General features: G+C 52.2%; 3 protein-coding genes across 17 annotated transcripts in view; all 3 read right to left on the bottom strand.

Moving 5' to 3' along the window:
* Positions 1-4235, bottom strand: part of INSR (insulin receptor) — a 42936-nt gene extending 38701 nt beyond the window's left edge. The window contains exon 1 of the mRNA XM_065042472.1: positions 3889-4235. Coding sequence (XP_064898544.1) covers positions 3889-3964 — 76 coding nt within the window. The 5' untranslated portion in view covers positions 3965-4235. The remainder of the gene's footprint in view (positions 1-3888) is intronic.
* A 4710-nt stretch (positions 4236-8945) lies between these two features.
* Positions 8946-12596, bottom strand: USE1 (unconventional SNARE in the ER 1). Of its 2 annotated transcripts, none has more exons than XM_065042564.1 (8): positions 12435-12596; positions 12184-12233; positions 11894-11972; positions 11552-11704; positions 11309-11327; positions 10583-10613; positions 10197-10359; positions 8946-10103 (listed from the first exon to the last, which is right to left on the bottom strand). In XM_065042564.1, the coding sequence occupies exons 1-8, from the start codon at positions 12534-12536 to the stop codon at positions 9930-9932; spliced, it is 771 nt and encodes a 256-aa protein (XP_064898636.1). In that variant the 5' UTR covers positions 12537-12596; the 3' UTR covers positions 8946-9929. The 2 variants fall into 2 exon arrangements, with proteins under 2 accessions (XP_064898636.1, XP_064898635.1); XM_065042563.1 differs by having other exon boundaries at positions 8946-9985; positions 12435-12595.
* Positions 12597-13140: 544 nt separating this feature from the next.
* MYO9B (myosin IXB) overlaps positions 13141-17404 on the bottom strand; it is a 40114-nt gene continuing 35850 nt past the window's right edge. For 8 of the 14 annotated variants that reach the window (XM_065042433.1, XM_065042432.1, XM_065042437.1 and 5 more), the window contains 8 exons: positions 17033-17161; positions 16785-16890; positions 16256-16387; positions 15630-15753; positions 15145-15192; positions 14563-14702; positions 14150-14277; positions 13141-14002 (listed from right to left, as the gene is read on the bottom strand). In XM_065042433.1, the coding sequence (XP_064898505.1) occupies positions 13572-14002; positions 14150-14277; positions 14563-14702; positions 15145-15192; positions 15630-15753; positions 16256-16387; positions 16785-16890; positions 17033-17161 (1238 nt within the window). In that variant the 3' untranslated portion in view covers positions 13141-13571. Of the gene's footprint in view, positions 14003-14137; positions 14278-14562; positions 14703-15144; positions 15193-15629; positions 15754-16255; positions 16388-16784; positions 16891-17032; positions 17162-17404 lie in introns of all 14 variants that reach the window. The other 6 variants (XM_065042440.1, XM_065042442.1, XM_065042441.1 and 3 more) reach the window with 3 other exon arrangements.

Below are 17404 nucleotides of genomic sequence, written 5' to 3'. Positions count from 1 at the left end.
CACAAGCAGTGCTGCTGTCCGAACAGCCAGAGAGATGGAAGGAAACAGCAAACACCGACGCCGTCCTGGTATAAGGACAACTTCAAACAAATTAGAGGGTTATTTATGAAATAATCAACTGAACAAAAGGCCCAAATAATTACAAATTTACAAATATTAACGGGGTTTGTACAGATTGTTCCCACGCTTTTCATGTTCTGCTTCAGTTTAGTTTTTAAGTGATAAATACACCCACGGTATCTGAACTCTTATTTGTTTTTACCAGCCCGAAGGATCAAGGAGAACAACGGGGCTCCAGAACACCCAACCCCAAATCTGCCTTGTTCTTGCTGGAGGATTCTCGATCTCTTCACGTTTCTGGATTCTGTTCAACACTCCGTATCTGCTGTTCACGCAGCAGCTGCTCGAGTCCACCCACAAATGTATTGTTACCAAGACAACAAGAAGCAGTTTTAAGCGAAGTAAGAACCTTTTTCCCCACGTGTAGCGGGAGCCAGGAGAATTTATCAACAATTCGGTAGGAAGGCTGGGCAGGTCTGATCCCCGCACAGCAAAGCTGAGCACTCGGTTACGATACAGACAACCTGGCTTCAAACGGCACAGGAGCCAGCTTGCAGGACAAGGAAAGCCTCCCATGGATCCTCCCGCAGCAGGCGCAGAGCCTCCCTGCACAAAACAGCGCCAGCGCCTCCACTGAACGCCCCGCGTTCGGCCGAAATCCCCAGCGCCAAAGCCCCCGAACAAACCACTTTGGTATCGAGCTTAAAGTACAGAATGAAGAAACCAGACAGAGTTTAGCTCTCACGACAGGGTCTAACGGGGGGAAATCTGGAACTTAAGCCTGGTTTATAGTGAACCCTGTGGATCCCGAAGCTCAATAGTTCACTGTGCTCCAGCCCTTTAACAGCCCAGACCTGGATAACGCAGCATCGCAGAGATCACAGCCCATTCAAGAGAGCTGTCGGGTAATGCTGCATTTTATAGTGTTTGCTGCCTAATGGAACAAACAATATTTAAAATAATTACACTTTGGTCAAGTGAAAAGCTTTGCCATTCTGGATAAGGTTGACTTTTAGGAATCGGCAAAAATACAAAGCAGCGAAGCGACGGCGTCGCACGGGAGATCAGGCCGGGGAAGGGGCAGAAGTCAACCCCGACACTTCTCCCGACCCCGCCACCCACGGGGAGCACCAGCAGCCTTCACGCGCTGCCAATAGCACCGCGGTTCCTACTCCGGGGTTTTCACCGTAGCCACGCTCGCCGTGCTGCCGCTCTTTAAAATAGCAGAGGGCACATTGGGACAGCTGACGGACGCCGCTGCCGCCCGGGCTGATACCCCTGCCCCGCTCCTTCTGCGTGCTCTCGGAACTAAACTTCATTCTAGACCGAGTCTTTCAACAGCAAAAATTAACATGGGGCTTCCTAACGAGTTTCCATATGAGCCAGAAATACTAATTAAGCAGTAAATTATTTTTAAAGGCTGTTACTACGGACATAAAAGGTGAAGTTTGTGGCAGGCGGTGGTTCAGGTGGAGCTCAGCTGGGTTTCTGACCCCACCAGCAGCAACGGAGCAAACGCGCAGCACCCAGATTTAGGTGAAGTTAGAAAGGGAGGAAACATACCCACGCTTTATTATAGTAATTATATCGATTGGTCTCCTACTGCTCACAAAAGGAGCCCAAAGTAAGTTGCTCAGTTAGCAGACGCCTAAAGCGAGGTGAGGCAAATCTGACCCTAAATAGCACGGCTAATGAATTGACGTGCCTGAGTCATGTGGGAGATTTATTTCAAGAAGTTGCATTATGTTTACACAGCGATTAAAAAAAACACACAAACCTGTTTTTCCTCACAAAACAAGATAAATGTATCTTCATTCTACACGCAGGGCAGGTCTCCTGCCCTTAACCCTTGCTTCTGCTCCTCCGGGTAACTACTAAACTCAGTAACGTCAGTCACGTGCAGAAGGAGAGTTCTCAGCATCGTATTCCCTAAAGACTTAGGAAAACCGGGGATGGGCTAAGGAGGAAAAACTCAGCGTCTCCATCCTAAGGATGGTTTAAACGGGAGCTCAAACCACCCACCCAGTTTGTCACCTGAGCCACCTACAGATACATTAACACTATACGCTGCTCAGCTTCTTAACAGATGTTGTCTAAAAGGAGGGAAGGGAAAAGAAAGACACAGGGCGCAAACCCCCCACACGGCTGGGGACACTGTCACCGGCGAGCAGCGCGACCGCGGGCGCGCCAGCGGGAAGGCAGGACGCGAGGCTCCAGGAAAGCCGCCTGCATTCGTTCCGTTGCTCAGGGAACAACGTGTTTGCTTATGCAACTCCTGCCCGTGCGCGGGCCCCGGCGCAGCCCCCGCGGCTGGGGCTGTTCGCCACCGCGCCAGCGCCGCGGGCCTCGTCACCCTCAAGAAACCCAGTCAGACACCAAAGCGGCTGAGAACCGCTTGAATTAGGGGCCTTGTCACCTAAATTGTCCGCAAAATACTTTGTGAAGTGTTCACGCCGAATGGTATAAAAATATTCCTCCCTAGGCTCTGCTTTGATGTCCCGTGCATCGCTCCTGTCTCTCCATCCACGCACTGCACAGCGTATTTTCCTGATGTGCAGCGATACGGCAAAGATTAGGGAGTCTGGATCATAAACGCACTCGCAACCCACAAAGCAAATATTCAATAAATAAATAAGAAGCTCCAGTGTAGCAGTAATAATAACGTTGTCAAATTAGGAACCGCCGGACTAAAGCTGCACACATATTTATTATCAGTGCTATATGTCAACTACCTTTCCCGCGTCTCTATTGGTAACGGGCAGGTTGGCACACGTTTGCCAGCTGGAGCGGAGTTCAAACCAGCCCGCTGGTCTACGGTAAAAACATGAGGAAGAAACCGGGTGTTTTAAAAACATGTAACTTGTCCGATTGCTTGAAGAAAAGGGGCTGACTGAAGGGCACGAGCCGCTTTATTTCCTGAATATCGGACACGTCTCCAAACGCCATCGTCGCGTTTGCGCCACTTGAACCGGTTCTCTCGTTAGCGCTTTTTCTGATGGGAAAGCGAGCAGGTAGACTAAAGCACTGCCTATGGCACAGGCAACTTAGGTAACCAGTCAGCTCTCTTTAAATAAACACTTCTCTTTTATTGCTAAACATCTGTACAAATAGTTCAAAATTGAAACCTCTCACTAGAAGAATTTGCTAAGAAAGTGTATTTGATGTAAGCCACCAAAACAGCTCGGAAGGCTTGACCTTGTGCCAGTGGATGAACCACGCCTGCGACCTCCACCACAACATCTTCATATCCCAAACGTGTATTCGCAAGACCCTGTTCAAACACAGATCCCCAGCCCCTTGACACCCGTGAGCTTGAGAGCCCGGGTTAAAGTATTGAAGTCAGAGACACAACCTCCCAGCCTCTCATCCCAAACCCTCCCCGAGCGGTTCGGACTCCGGCCCGGGGAGCAGCCCCAGCGACCGTGCCCGTCCCCGCACCTGAGCCCCGGGGAGCGGCCGCAGCCTCCCCGGTGCCCCGGGCGAGCGACCAGGACGAGCCGCTGCGCGAATCCCCAGGCGAACCGGGGGGAGCTCCAGCCCCTCCCGTCTCCGCTCCAATCTCGGCCTCCGCCGGGCCCTCCTTCCCGGCCCGCTCGGCGTTTGGGGCCCAAAACCCCCGACCCCAGGCATGAAGGTGACCCGGGGCGCCCCGCTCCCCGCTCCGCAGGCCCGGCCGAGCCGCCGCCGCCGCCCAGCCCCGCGGCGCGGCCTGGCCCGTCCGCCCCCCCAGCAGGTACAAAGGGTACGAGCGGCGGGGCCGCGCCGCCCGCCTCGCCCCGGCCCGGGCCCCGCCGCCCGCCCCGGCCGCGCCCCCGGGCCCCTACTCACTCTCGGCGCGGCTCCGGCCGCACCAGGCCGCCAGCACCACGGCCACGGCCAGCGCCGCCGCCACCCGGGGTCCCATGCCCGCGTTCGCTGGGAGCCGCCGCGGCTCCGGCGCGGCCCGGCGGGGGCGAATCAGAGGCTGCGGGGCGGGCGCGGGGGCCGGGCCCGGCTTCGCATGGTGGGGAAGAGACCCGGAGAAAGCGCCGCGGGGTCCACTTTATAGCGCCCGGCCCCTCCCTTGCTCCTCGGCGGCGGCCCCGGCGGCCCCTTCCAGTGCAGGCCGGGCTGGCGGCCGCTTCCCTGGCCAGTAAACAAGGGGCTGCCCCCGTCAGCTGGGAGCGGGGCGGCGGCAAGAGGCGGCGCGGAGCCGGGCAGGGGACGGGACGGGACGGGCTGGGGGAGGAGCGGCCGCATCAGCACCTGCCGGGGCCGCCCCCGCTCAGGCGGCTCCAGCGCGGGAGGCCGGGGCGCGGCGGGAAGGGCGGGCTGGGTCCTGAGGGGGTTTTTGGCCTCGGGAGCTTTGAGGAAAACGGTGAAGCTTTCGGATTTCTCCCTCACGGCCTGGAGACCCGCGGAGAGCGGTTCAGGAAGGACAGGGAACCGCTGGAGAGGGTCCCGCGCAGGGCAATGAAGATGCTGAAGGGAGTGGAGCATCTCCCGTGTGAGGAAAGGCTGAGGAGCTGGGGCTCTGGAGCTGGACAAGAGGAGACTGAGGGGGGAACTCATTCCTGGGGATCAAGATGGAAAGGGGGAGTGTCAGGAGGATGGAGCCAGGCTCTTCTGGTGACAACCAGTGACAGGACAAGGGGCAATGGGTGCAAACTGGAACACAGGAGGTTCCACTTAAATTTGAGAAGCAACTTGTTGGGGGTGAGGGTGGCAGAGCCTGGCCCAGGCTGCCCAGGGGGTTGTGGAGTCTCCTTCTGTGCAGACATTCCAACCCGCCTGGACACCTTCCTGTGTAACCTCATCTGGGTGTTCCTGCTCCATGGGGGATTGCACTGGATGAGCTTTCCAGGGCCCTTCAACCCCTGACATTCTGGGGTTCTGTGACTTGGTCCCAACCTGTGACCATTTCCCCCAGTAAGGCCATTCGGAGAGGTGGAGTTGCCCAGACTCCCTTTAGCGGTATCTCCCACTAAACGTTTCCATTTCCCTGACACAGAGCCCAGCCCAAACAGCCATTTCAAACGTCTGGTTGTCGTTTTCTCATGGGATTCAACATTTGGTGGTTTTTTCTCTGTTTTCAGTCGTCTCCGCAGTGCGGTGCTGAGCCACGGCAGGACCTTTCCTGGCAGCTCTGGTACTTGTACCTGCCCCTTGCTCTCCCCCTTTCCTGCAAGATACTGAGTTACACACACTGGTAGAATAAAGCTTTTATTTTCATTCAAAATCACTTGGTAAATGGCCATTCTCATTTCAAATCTTTCCCCCGCCATCCTCAGCTCACAACAGATCTCCCTTTTGAGTTACTTTTCTCGCTCGATGGGCCAGCGGTTCCCAGCAGGGCACTCAGCGCTGGCTCCTTTTCTCCAGACGCTGAAATGGCACTAAGAGAACTCGCACGATTTTAAAGACTGCGCGTTGCTTTTCCGCGTGAGGAATCGTCACAGAGCTGCGAACGGGCGGACTGGCCTCTGGAGTCACGTCTGGTTGGGTGCGGGTCGCTCTGCGGCGCTCGCTGAGGTCGACGGCCGGACCTGACTAAATCACCCGAGCGCAAGCAGCGCGTGTACCGAGAGCTACAGCCGAGCATTTGCAAACCATTAGAACGGTCAGATGAAAGGCCCGGCTGCAGCGCGGCTGCTCTCTCTGCGATCGCTGCAGTACAAGACGTGGCTGCTGATTCGGAACTGCCATGGCGGGAGTCCATTCATCCCGCCGCTCCCACATACGCCACCCCCTGCCTCACAACAGCAGGGGAGACGCAGAACGTCCCTCGTGTCAGAATTCAGGACGTGAGGACAGTCAAGGAATGGAAATAAACAACAAAACCAGCATTCTCCGCAAATTAACCTGCTTTATAACTACAGACTTTGCATAAACCAGAGCCAAGCATCACCCAGACGGCTGGAGCTCTGTGGAATTCATAACCTGGCTGTAATAGCAACCGGCTTTCGCTCACTCACGTCTGTTCTCCTTGCCTTTCATGTACTAATGATATCAGCTTACAGGCTGGCACCGGAGGATTAAAGGCTACAGGTTTATTATCATTCCCTAAAATACTATTTTTAGTTTCTAATTACCGATGAAGAGCATCAGGGCGCAATCCCTGCAGCATCTTTCCCATCGCTCGCTGCTGCAGGACACGGGCGTGCAATCAGATAAACCAGCGGCACCGATGTGGGCGCTGGGAAAACAACCCAGAACTCTCTTAGTTCTTGTTTTCCGATTCAGGCAACCACTAACCTCACTAGTGTTATATGTGAAATACGGCTCCTCTCTTCATTCACAATGGTTTCTCCCCTCTGCGGATGCTTCATGGATTATTTAAGATAACCGAGAACGGAGCAGTGATGGGTGTCCTTATGATTTCTGAACCCTCCGAAGAAAAGAAATACAGAGAGACTTGAACTGGAAGGTTCTACCTACTCACCTCCACATTTCCTTTCTGAAATGAATCTCCTGAAGTAACAACTGTCAGGAGGGCGAGGAAAACAGGTACTGAGCTTGGAAATAATATTCTATTTTCTGACCTTTAATGTTTCTGATGTAGAAAACGATCTATTATCACACACCCAACCAGCGTGCACTTCAGCAGGTAAAGGATATTCTGCGTAGGACAAAATCGCTCCATCTGTTCTGTCTCCTTTCTCGTTTTGTTCAGTCTGATTTTCAGGATGGCACAGAGGGGGATTTGCTTCCCCGAGTGTTTCTGTTCTAATTCAGCACAGAAGTTTTCAGCTCGAGAGAACCTCGAGTTTTCCTCATCCCTACAAGAAGCACGGACAGCCCCGTTGCCACGCTGCGGCCACACCAGGGCCCAGGCAAACCAGATCCGGATCTGACCCGAGACCCCCCAGCCCCTCACCCAGCGCCTTCCCGCAGCTTCTCCCAGGACGCCGGAGCCAACGCCACGGCCGGTTTGCACACCCGCTGCCCCCAACGCCACGGCCGGTTTGCACACCCACTGCCCCCAACGCCACGGCCGGTTTGCACACCCGCTGCCCCCAACGCCACGGCCGGTTTGCACACCCGCTGCCCCCAACGCCACAGTCAGTTTGCACACCCGCTGCCCCCAACGCCACGGCCGGTTTGCACACCCGCTGCCCCCAACGCCACGGCCGGTTTGCACACCCGCTGTGTACACTATTCCCCATCAGCCACAGGCGAATTCACGTCTGCGTCACTCTCCGAGCCGGCATCCGGGCACCTGGCTGCACCAGTTCAAATCTACACCTCGCCACCCCAGCCCCCCTCTCCTCGTCTCTTTTTTACAATGTCTCTACACTAACGCACGTTTTGGCTGATCCAGAATCCAATTTGGAGGGACAGGGGAGCTCAGCGAACTGTAACTGTATGTTCCACGTGGCTTTATCTCACGTTCTTGCATTTTGGACGAGACAGAACTTCCAGTTCCCGTTGTGATAACCAGTTTGTTCTGTAACCAGGAGACACACCCCTTCTGTGTAAACGTTACAAATCAGGCGTAGCTAATCCATTATTCACCGGCGGCTGCTGCTGCTTCCCACTTCCATCTCTTATTTGGAGGTAGCGCTCACGCCAGAAATGTCACGGCGGTGTCATGTGGCAGGCGGTATTGGTTTAGCTAAGCCGGGTTTTAATGTCACTCTTGCTTGGTGGGTGCACATGGAGCAGATCAGGACGAGCGCTGCAGGCCGGGTCTGGGCTGCAGGACTCAGGATGGCAGCTGGACAGCGGGAAATCCGATTCTTATTTTCTGCTCCCCTCTGCTGTATTATCATTTTTGATCTTTTTCTCTACGCCTGTGGCTATTAATTGTGATATCTTTATTCTCAAGTTTCCAGCAGCATCAATGGGAAAAGCGCATTCGCCAGCCTGACGTGACCCAAGTCTCCAAAAGATTATGTGTATTTTTTCATTTGCAGTCTGGAAGCGGGTAACCTGCCAAGAGGCCCAGCCGGGCCCAGCCAGGCTCAGCTAGGCCCAGCCAGGCCCAGCTAGGCCCAGCCAGGCCCAGCCAGGCTCAGCCAGGCCCAGCCTTGCTGAGCATCTCTGCAGCTGGGCGTCCCAAGCTTTGGGACAGTGAAGCAATTCTCACTTGCCAATGTTTGCAGCTCTCACAGAAGCTATTTCAAGGAATCAAGGGGAAGAATGTTACAACATTAATGCTTCATCCCTCTGCTCTACGAGCTCGGCACTGAAACACCTGCAGGGAAGTAGGAAACAATTAGAATGAAGAGAATGTGGTGACGCAGCACTCAGTAAGGACGCTACAGCTGAAGAGAAACGCCAAACGCTACAGCTGAAGAGAAACGGCTGGGAAAAGAAGAAATGGCCCTAAACGGATGGCTACAGCTGCAGATTTTGATAGAGTTCAAGTAACAGGTTTGCTTGAAGAGAAGCAGCTATCACCAAATGAATAGCTACAAGAAAAACTGTACTGTAGTAGAATTACTCATTTGATAAGCCGTAAGTGAATGGCACGCTGAATTACAAACATCCTGAGGAATGAACAAAAATACTTTATGGAAAAAAAAAAGTGAACTGTCTTCATTAACACAGCTGGTTCAGTGGAGAACAAAGAACAATCCTGAACCCGGGTTGTCACAAGAACTCGGCTGTGACCAGCGGCTCCTCGCGCCCAGCGCTGCGGCGATCGCCACCCCGGCCTCAAACACCCATCGCGGGCAAAACCGCCCCAGAAATGGCAAGAGAAGGCCGAGGGCTGTGTGAAACGCTCTGCACGCCTCAGCACGACGCCGGCCACAGGACTCGGGAAACCGCAGCACAGACGCGGAACGGTTCGCTTTCAGCTTTAAAGCGCCTAAAAACGGCTCTCCCCCCGTCACGACAGGCTGCGCTTTCCTGCGGGTTCTCATTTGTAGCAGTACAGCGCTTTCAAATGTTCACTCTAGTTCAGTTCATCTCTGCTTTATTGTAGCGACCTCTTAGGAATACAAGTTTGACCCCGACCTCTTGAACAGAGTAACTCAGCTCAAACGCTTAAGGCTGATTCGTTATCCTTTCTTTTTAAAGACACGTTTCCTTCGCTCCCATCTTACAACGAACACACGTTTGTACAGGCGAGGTCGGCACCACACAGAGCGTTAGTACCATGGGTTAATACCGGGGTTACGGTGATTTCTTGATGCAATCAACATGCCAGACAATGAGAACACTTGCACACGAGGGAAGCGGACATCGCACCATCAAGCTGCTTCAGCTCTTTGCAGTCGTCTTCAGCTCAGACTTCCTAGCGAAGGCTGGAGAAAGGTGAGCCTGAGATCAGTTTTACCTGCTGATCCGCTCTGAACCTGAGCCAGGCCAGCAACTCAACTCCCACACCTGGGTACATACACAACCTTGTAATTAAATGTCCTGTTGGCAGCAATGTCCTGGTTCAGTAAAGCTGTAGAGACAGGGGCAATTAAGACTTGGACTGTTACTTATATTCATATGGATTAAACGCCTTTTAGGAGTTGTGACATTTTCAATAGTCACATTACAAACAGGACCGTGTCTGCCCACTAAGGAACTCGTTAGCAGCTCAGCATAAACTGCCGTCTTGAACCCAGTTCTCCCCTCAACAAGCAACAATGTTCACTAGGTTAGAGAAAGTAACCAAATATCCAGGTGTAGTAAGTCCTCCGTGTGAAACCACTGAATTTGCGCTGGATTTGGGGACACGAAAGGTGGCAAAGAGCTCGACTGCTGGCAGGTGCCATCCCAGCTGAGCTCTCCAGCTGCTCCCTGGCAGTCTAGAAAACCCGAGTCATTTGAGTTTGGGGAAAATTCTGATAAAGAGGATCATGCTGATGAATATAAAACAAACTACAATTAACATTATCCACAGCAGCCAGTTGACCGATTTCTTCGCGTGCTGCTCGAGGCGGTCAGATTCATCCTTGAGCTTCTCGAAGTTCTGGTCTGCCATCCGCAGAGAGTGCGAGAGCGTCTGCGGGGCAAGGGAACAAAGTTCTGCACTCAGATTTGGACGTTCTGATGCTGATTCTTCCAACAAAGAAAAGCTTCAATTGCATAGAGACATATCCAAGCCTCCCCACTAATCCCACCTGGAACCAAGTTATATGTACAGTATTTAACACATCAGCACTTTAACCTTCTCACTTGCAAAACGGAGAGGTCAGAACTCGAACACGTGCTACCTGGTTATCTTGTTTGATCACATTCTGCGCGGCCAGGGTGTTGTTTTTGAGACTGCGGGCCAGACTGAGCATTTCTTCGGCCAGCTTCTCCTGCACGTCCTGGTGGCGCTGCAGCACGGCGTCCAGCTCCACCGCCGACTGCTTCTCATCGGCCGCCAGGCGCCTGCAAGAGCGCGGGGGGACAAACACGGGGTCTGTACTTCCCGGCGGGCCGATCTCCCGAGGGCTCCCCAGACCCTGCAGCTCTGACAGTCAGATAACTGAGGCCACATTTCGGTTTGCACCAGGAGGAACTTCACCCAAACGGAAGCACCGCTGTGATTTAAAGGGCAGCGGGAAAGCAGTTCCCAAAAAACAGAGCATCAAAGTAAGAAATTTTGACTTACTTGCGCTTCCTTATGTTTAACTCCTCAGCATCTGGAAAAAATGAGTTAAATTTGTGGTTTAGCACGTTATAAATTGCCACGCGATGAGAAGCTGAACAACTTTTCTCTAAGGGGTTTTCAGATGTCCGCGTCCTATTTGGCCCCCGACCCCAGGGAATACGGATTTCAAACACCCCCCTGCTTCCCACAGGGAAAAGACAACATGTGACACCGAATGCACGGCGCAGAGAACAAACAGATGAATCACACCCCTGAGGGCACCGTTTAGACCCGTGTGTCTTGGCGTTCTCTTTCAGGACACGTTACGTTGGCCCATGTCCAAGCACTGCAACAGTAGCTATGGAAACTGCACATTAATTCCTAGCAGTCCCTCCACGGCTGTATATTTAAGAGGAATCGAACAACGCCTACTCACAGGATCTGCTCAGAGCCGGAGAGAACAGAAGCCACAATAAAGGTAAATTGTCCTCGCTAATTCTATAATTAGAATGTCTATGTGGATTCTAGGAAAATGGGTTCCTGCGTGTCCCTGCTGCCATACTGATAACAACACCCGGGCTTTAACGGCGAGGGCTTTTGGGTTTGTTTTGAAAATCTGCTATCTTGAAAAGAAGTGAGCTGCTCAATTAAAGTGCACCTGGCCAGTCTCTAATACTGACCTTCCTCCGCCTCTCTCTGTAAGTCTCAGGTTAAATAAGACTAGAGGAAACCAAAGATTAAACTTACCATCCACAGCCAGGGGGTCCTGGGGGGCACAGAGAGAAACAGAAATGACAAAGGGCCAGTGATAAAAGACAACCCCCCAGCCCCAGCCGAGCGCCTGCGCCCACCATTTACTGCCCAAACCCGAAAAAAGCGGCTCCCCTCCCAGCCTGGGGCGCGTTTGAGGCACAACCGCCAACGGCAGCCGAACGCAACAACAGGCCACCCGGAAACCAGCAGCACCAAATCGTCAGCACCAGAACATACCGTACCAAGCAGCTCGCTCCTCATCCTGCCCGTGCAACGAGCCTTTGTCTGCAGGTGCACGGTTTTAGTGGCCGGGGTTCTCTCTTTGGTGGTCGTGGGCGTGCGGCCGGGGGCCAGGAACTGATTAGCCAGAGCCTTTTCGCTTGATGAAGGCTGCGAGTGGGAAAAAGCAATGAAAAGACACGAATATCGCAAAACCCCAATGTATTTGTTCATCTTTTTATAAGGATTGACTAATAAGATTTTAGCAAGTGTTATTTTGAGAGAAGAGATAAAGGTGAAAAAGGGTGAACACAGGCAGAGAATATTTAAGCCTTGTCAAGCTGCAGCAGTAGATCTTACCAATTTTTCAGCTTCCAAAAGTCCCTTTAGGAAGTCCACTTTGCGAGAGTATTCGTTCAGCAGCTCCGGGGCGGGCTTGCTATTGGAATGGAAAAGTAATAACACAAAACCCAGAAGTTATCCATATTTTCTGTCGTTCAAGTGATTTTCCAAACAACAATAATTTAAAAAAACACCCAATGAACCACACAACCCCCCAAAAACCTGACAGAACCCAACACATGGTTCTTCAAGGTCTATATTGCGGGTAGGAGGCTGAGGAGGCCCCAGGGCCCAGCGCAGGGACTCACCAGGACTGCAGCTTCAGCTCCCGCAGCATGTCCTCCAGAGCCGCCACGTACTGAGGAGAAAAAGCTTGTAAGTGGAAATATTGTGTGGCAAAAGCCCGGCTGAGGGCGAGGTCAGGGTCTGAGCGCCCTGCAGCGCTCACTGGCCTCGCTTCATCTGGAGGAGGCTCCCGCGCTGCTGCGGGACTGAGGGGCGGGAGGTTCCCGCGCTTCTCCCGGCCGCTCTCCCCCCGGGAGGCCGGGCCGGGTCTCACCTTCTCCAGCCGCCACTCCTCGGGGTCCCGCCGCTCCGCCGCCAGGGCCTCGCAGCGGCTCAGCAGCCGCATCAGGTTCAGCTCCAGCCGCGTCGCCGCCATGGCGGGCGGGCGGCGGCGGAAGCTGCCTCAGGGGCCACTTCCGGGAGGCGGGCGCCATCTTGAGGCGGGGCGCAGGGAGGGGCAAGGCGCCATCTTGGGGCGGGGCAGGAGGCAGAGTTTTATTAAAAAATAAAAACAAAAAACCACCCCAACCCAAAGCACAAACCGACCAAACAACAAAGAAACCCACAAAATAAAACAAGACCACAACAACCCCTCAAAAGCCCCCGAAGGGCCCTCCACACGTCAACAGAGGCGGCTGCTGCTCAGGGCTGCGGTGGCGTCACCACAGTCCTGAGGCAGCACCTGAGCGGCGGAGCTGCGCTCTTCCTTCAGCGTCCACACACAGGGATCCCAGATCAGTGCCACGAAGGGCTGGGGCTGCCGCTGCTTCAAAGCGGTTTGTGGCCGCGCCGCGGCTCTGCTGCTCGCACGGCACAGGAACAGCCCCAGGTGACAGCCCGGGCTGCACCCCAGAGCTTCCGCCTCCACAAAACCATTCCCGGTGCTCTCTGAAGTACTGCACACAGACGCAGCTCTGATCAAAGGCTTCCAGCCAAAGAAACTGCGCTAGACAAGGCGGACATCGACAAACCAACACGGGTATTTTTAAAAAGTGCAATGTATTAATAAACGTTTTTATATAGTTTGGTCTCAGTTAAGGCTATTACAACATCAACAGCTCTGTAAACCACACAGAAAGTTGTCATACAAACATAAAAATTAAGGCAACACACACTGACGCAAACTCACTGTTGGTCCCGTAAGAGTCCATTGTAAGGCGAATGGAAAAAGGCACGACAGCAGAATCAAGGGACTTGTTTTTCTCCTGTACACTCAACCCATGGGTTTTACTCCACGTAAGTTTTACGCTCTACTTTCTTTGCAGGGTTTTAATTTAAAGTGAAGAATATCTGTTTCAGACAGCCTTGTTCAGCCCTTACAGCGCCGTACACTCCCCGGCCTCGAAGGGTTAAAGCCAAAGCTGCGGTCGACTTCAAAAACCAGCCCAGACAGCTGATGTATTTCACCTCTCTACACAGGGATGTGAGAGTAAGGGTCCGAAAACCTCCGTTTTACTTTTGCTGTTGGTTCGTATTCATCCAAGAGTTCCTGAGCGTGGGCCATCGCAGACCCTTGTGCAATGTATACAGAGTGGATCTTATCAGTTCTCCTTGCCGGCTGCTCCCTCCGTCTCACCGCCACTTGAGACTCTTCGTTCGCCGAAATCCCGCCCTGGCTTTCCGTGCATTTGAAAATCCCAGGAGGAAGTTTTATATTTGCTGTTGGCATCACCGGGGTTCGACGGGGCACTTTAATCCTGGACAGCGTTAAGGACGGTCTGTGTCTCAAAGGCAGGGATGCAGTGGAAGAGTTTGAAGAGGTTTGCAAAAGAGAAGGCACTTTGCAAATGTCTTTGGCAGGCACACCGGAGCTCTGAGCACGGCAGTGAAATCCAAGAATCGCTTTAAAGAAACAAGACACTTAGATACTGAAAGCACGCATAAAAATGTAACTTGATACAAGCAACTGCGACCAGACAACATCTGGTCAGCTGGCTGTACGCAGTGAAAGATGTAGAATAAAAAAGCACACACTACCTTAATACTGACCTTCGGCATCCCCCCGGCCCGGCCGATCCTCAAGCAGGCTCTCGGTGCTCGCTGACGTCTCCGAGTCCACGTTCTCCTCATCAGAGCCGCGCTGATCAAGCTCAGGTAACCGGTAAGTTATATCCTCCCTATGGCAAAACAGAGACTGGAGCACTATAGAAAGACGGTACCTCCGACACGAGCAGCTCTATTCAGCAGCTGTTTCAGAGGTAAACCTTCCCGTGTGTAGCCATTAAATATTAATTCTCATGGTGTTTCCTCTCAGTTAATTCTTTGCATTTTCCTTGTCACCTTCATAAAAGCCTAAAGAACACAACTAACTAGATGACTTTGGACAGCAGGCACGCTGCTTTAGTGCCTGTGTCACCTCCAGCCGCAAAGAGCACAACCTACAGAGGTAAAGGGCGACGTACTTTTCCTCTTTTATGGACTGTATGCGGTCAATGAGAATCTCCTTCTCGCGGTTATCGGCTTCAGAAACCTCCTCCTCTTCGCGCAGCAGGTCCAGTTCTGAGCTGCCACTGTCACTTCCCCTGGCCTGCGAGCTTTTACTCTGCAAGACACGCGCCCGTGTAACACAGCTCAGTCCCAAGAAGCAACACAAGTCCTGAGTGTCTACTAGTTGCAAGGTGGAAGACAAGTGAGCAGGTCAAACTCATGACAGGATGGATGAAGAGCTGTTAGTTTCCAGAAGTAACAGAAATGTTTCTATTCACTTTTTGGTTTTGAAGCATAGTAATTAGATTTACCAGCCTCAGCTTAGTTTTAGTAGTCACTTATAAGTAACATTATTACATCCAATACAAGTTACATTCAGGATTTCTATAAAACACCAAGTGAGGACAGGACCAGCCCTGCATGCAGCCTGGGGAGAAAGTTGCACCAAACATGCAGCCTCGAATGTTCAAAAGAGTATTTAAAACCACGTTAAAATATGAGTAGCGAGTATTTTCGTCATGCAATAAGAAAACCACGTGCACTTTGAAGGTACATACCAGCATCCCCTCATACGGGGAAGAAAACCCAAGTTTTACAGGCCAGAGCTAGAGAGAGACGGAGACCAAATTCACTGTATCAGCTTCTGAGCAGGTTGGTTTGTTTCAATCAGCTCAACAAAACCACAAGAACAAGTGTATTTTTGCAGGGTTTTGCCCGCCTCTGGAGCGAAGGAACTTTCCCCACGTAGAGTCTCAGCAGCCTCAGTTCTGGCTGGATTACATGGACACAGATCTCCAGCGCTGCGAGAGCAGATCCCACCCCTGCACCTTCACTGAGCAGCCTCCAGCGAGGCTGGATATTTACTTAGAGCTCCTACCTACAGCTCTGGGCAAGTGTAACTCCCTCTTCTTCTTATCTTGCAATTGGCGTTTGGCTTACTGAATGGGCAGGACAGGATAAATAATAGCACAACCCTTCCCAAGAAACTGAGGGGACGCTTTCTGCCCAGCGGTGTGGTTCTGTGCTTTCTTTCAATACTTACTGTATTCTGCCGAAGCAACGAGAGTCGTCGAAAAGCGATGCTCTCAGCTGCTTCCAGCTGATTTATTTCATCCATTTTTACCTTGTACTTCCTTATCTGTTCCTTTATGAGCATCTCAATACACCTGGACAAAAGCGCAAGAGTTTATTGAGCAGCTTCATAGTGTTTTCACTGGGGACAGACACAAGGCCAGTCACGCAGGGGGATGGCGAGGGACGCTCGCAGAGCCGGAGCTGCTGGAGGGTGAGGAGAGCCAAGAGGACCAAGGGCAGAACCTGCCCCGAAATTATCACGGGTTTTCAAACATGCAGGGGACAGTTTAATTCTATACCCTACTATTTCTTACGGCTTGTATGTCAGCAAAATAGATATGATTAGTGTACAATCCCACCAAAATATGACCTTGATGTAAAATGCAAATTTGATATTGAAGGTTTATGTTTTCGAATTTCAGAGGTGGAAGGGGTCAGAGAAGGGCCTGTCAATCCGCAGCACCAGAGCCAGAGCTTCTCAACTCTCGACCCTCCGTTTCAGGTTGATATGAAGGTTGCACCCAGCGCAGGGAGCAGCACTGCCCTGCCATCGCATTTCAAAGTCCTACTTTGCAGCAGGCCGCTTGAACTTACATGGTTGTTTTCGAAACGTCCTTCATGCTGGTTAAAGGGTCAGCGGTATCAGGACAACGCAAGAGGCACGGAGCGAAAACAATGGCCAAGGCGTTGGGTGACATGCGGTTGACGTCTTCGATCAACGCCACTCTGAAATGCCACGTTCAGAACAAAAAAACAAAGACTTTTAAAGCAAGCTTTCCTAGAATACAAGCAGTCTGGTCAAACAAATGACACGAAAGGAAGCCTCCAGGGCATGAAGTACACACAGCACTTCAAAGAAGCCTTTTTCAATTCTTTTACACACACTAAAGTAGGAAAAGGTTGATGCGTCAGAAAAAGGAGCAGGAAGCCACCCAGGCTAAGCTGGTCTGGCAGCCTCTCCAAGTACGTCTGGTGACTCAGCGCCTCCTCTTCAGAAATCCCTTTTCCCTGTGTTAATAGGACCACTTGGAAAATGACCAAGTTCCTTGGCTAAGAGCAGCCCCTTCACCAGTGCCACTTATCCCAAGAGCTCCTCTCCTAATGAAGTAATTAAACACATTACTTGACCAGATGGAAGATGAGTCGCTCCAAGGTGTTATGATTTGCTTGCGGAAGCTGTTCGAGGACACTGTAAATGGCACAGAGCTGCTCCTGTTTTTCAGGTAGTTCTGCAGAAGGGGAGAAAGCACAAGATGAGAATTGATGTGCAACACTAACTGGAAACCATCTGGCCAGCGAGATCTGGTCCAGGACATCAAGGATAAGAAAACATGGGACGAAGGGAAACCTTCAAATATCTCCAAAACCTACCTACAGCTCGCAGAAAATCGTTGTACTGCGCAGACGTCATGAGTGGATCTGGCAATTCCCGCAGCCATTGCTTAAGGATCCCCGTAATAGTGTGAATGGGGTAATTCTCCAGTTTCACCGAGTGTGGATCTGAAAAGAAATGTTTTCTTTTGAGCGGCTTGTTCTTTTGAGGTACTGAATGGGGCCTCAAAGAAATAAGATTGGAAATATTCAGGTCTCCTGTTCACCGAATCAAAGTGGCAATTCGGGAAAAAAGAAGTGTGTTGATAGTCACCTATACGTACTGAGGAGCCAAAAACAACAGAGCCCACATGGCCACCAAAAAGCTGGTTTTAAAACACTCCAGAGTGGCAGATACTTCCAGATGGAAGA

This window comes from Columba livia, chromosome 27 (assembly GCF_036013475.1).
Source record: "Columba livia isolate bColLiv1 breed racing homer chromosome 27, bColLiv1.pat.W.v2, whole genome shotgun sequence".
Taxonomy (NCBI): Eukaryota; Metazoa; Chordata; class Aves; order Columbiformes; family Columbidae; genus Columba; species Columba livia.
The sequence above is the reverse complement of the archived record's forward strand: the minus strand, read 5'-3'. Positions and strand labels throughout refer to the sequence as shown.

Excerpts from the sequence above, each read along its gene's own strand:
- USE1 (XM_065042563.1), bottom strand. The coding sequence starts at position 12,536 with ATGGCGGCGACGCGGCTGGAGCTGAACCTGATGCGGCTGCTGAGCCGC. Across the intron at positions 10,360-10,582 it reads TTAAACATAAGGAAGCGCAA|GCGCCTGGCGGCCGATGAGA; the intron begins GTAAGTCAAAAT and ends GCGCTCTTGCAG. Across the intron at positions 9,986-10,196 it reads TGATCAAACAAGATAACCAG|ACGCTCTCGCACTCTCTGCG; the intron begins GTAGCACGTGTT and ends CTTGCCCCGCAG.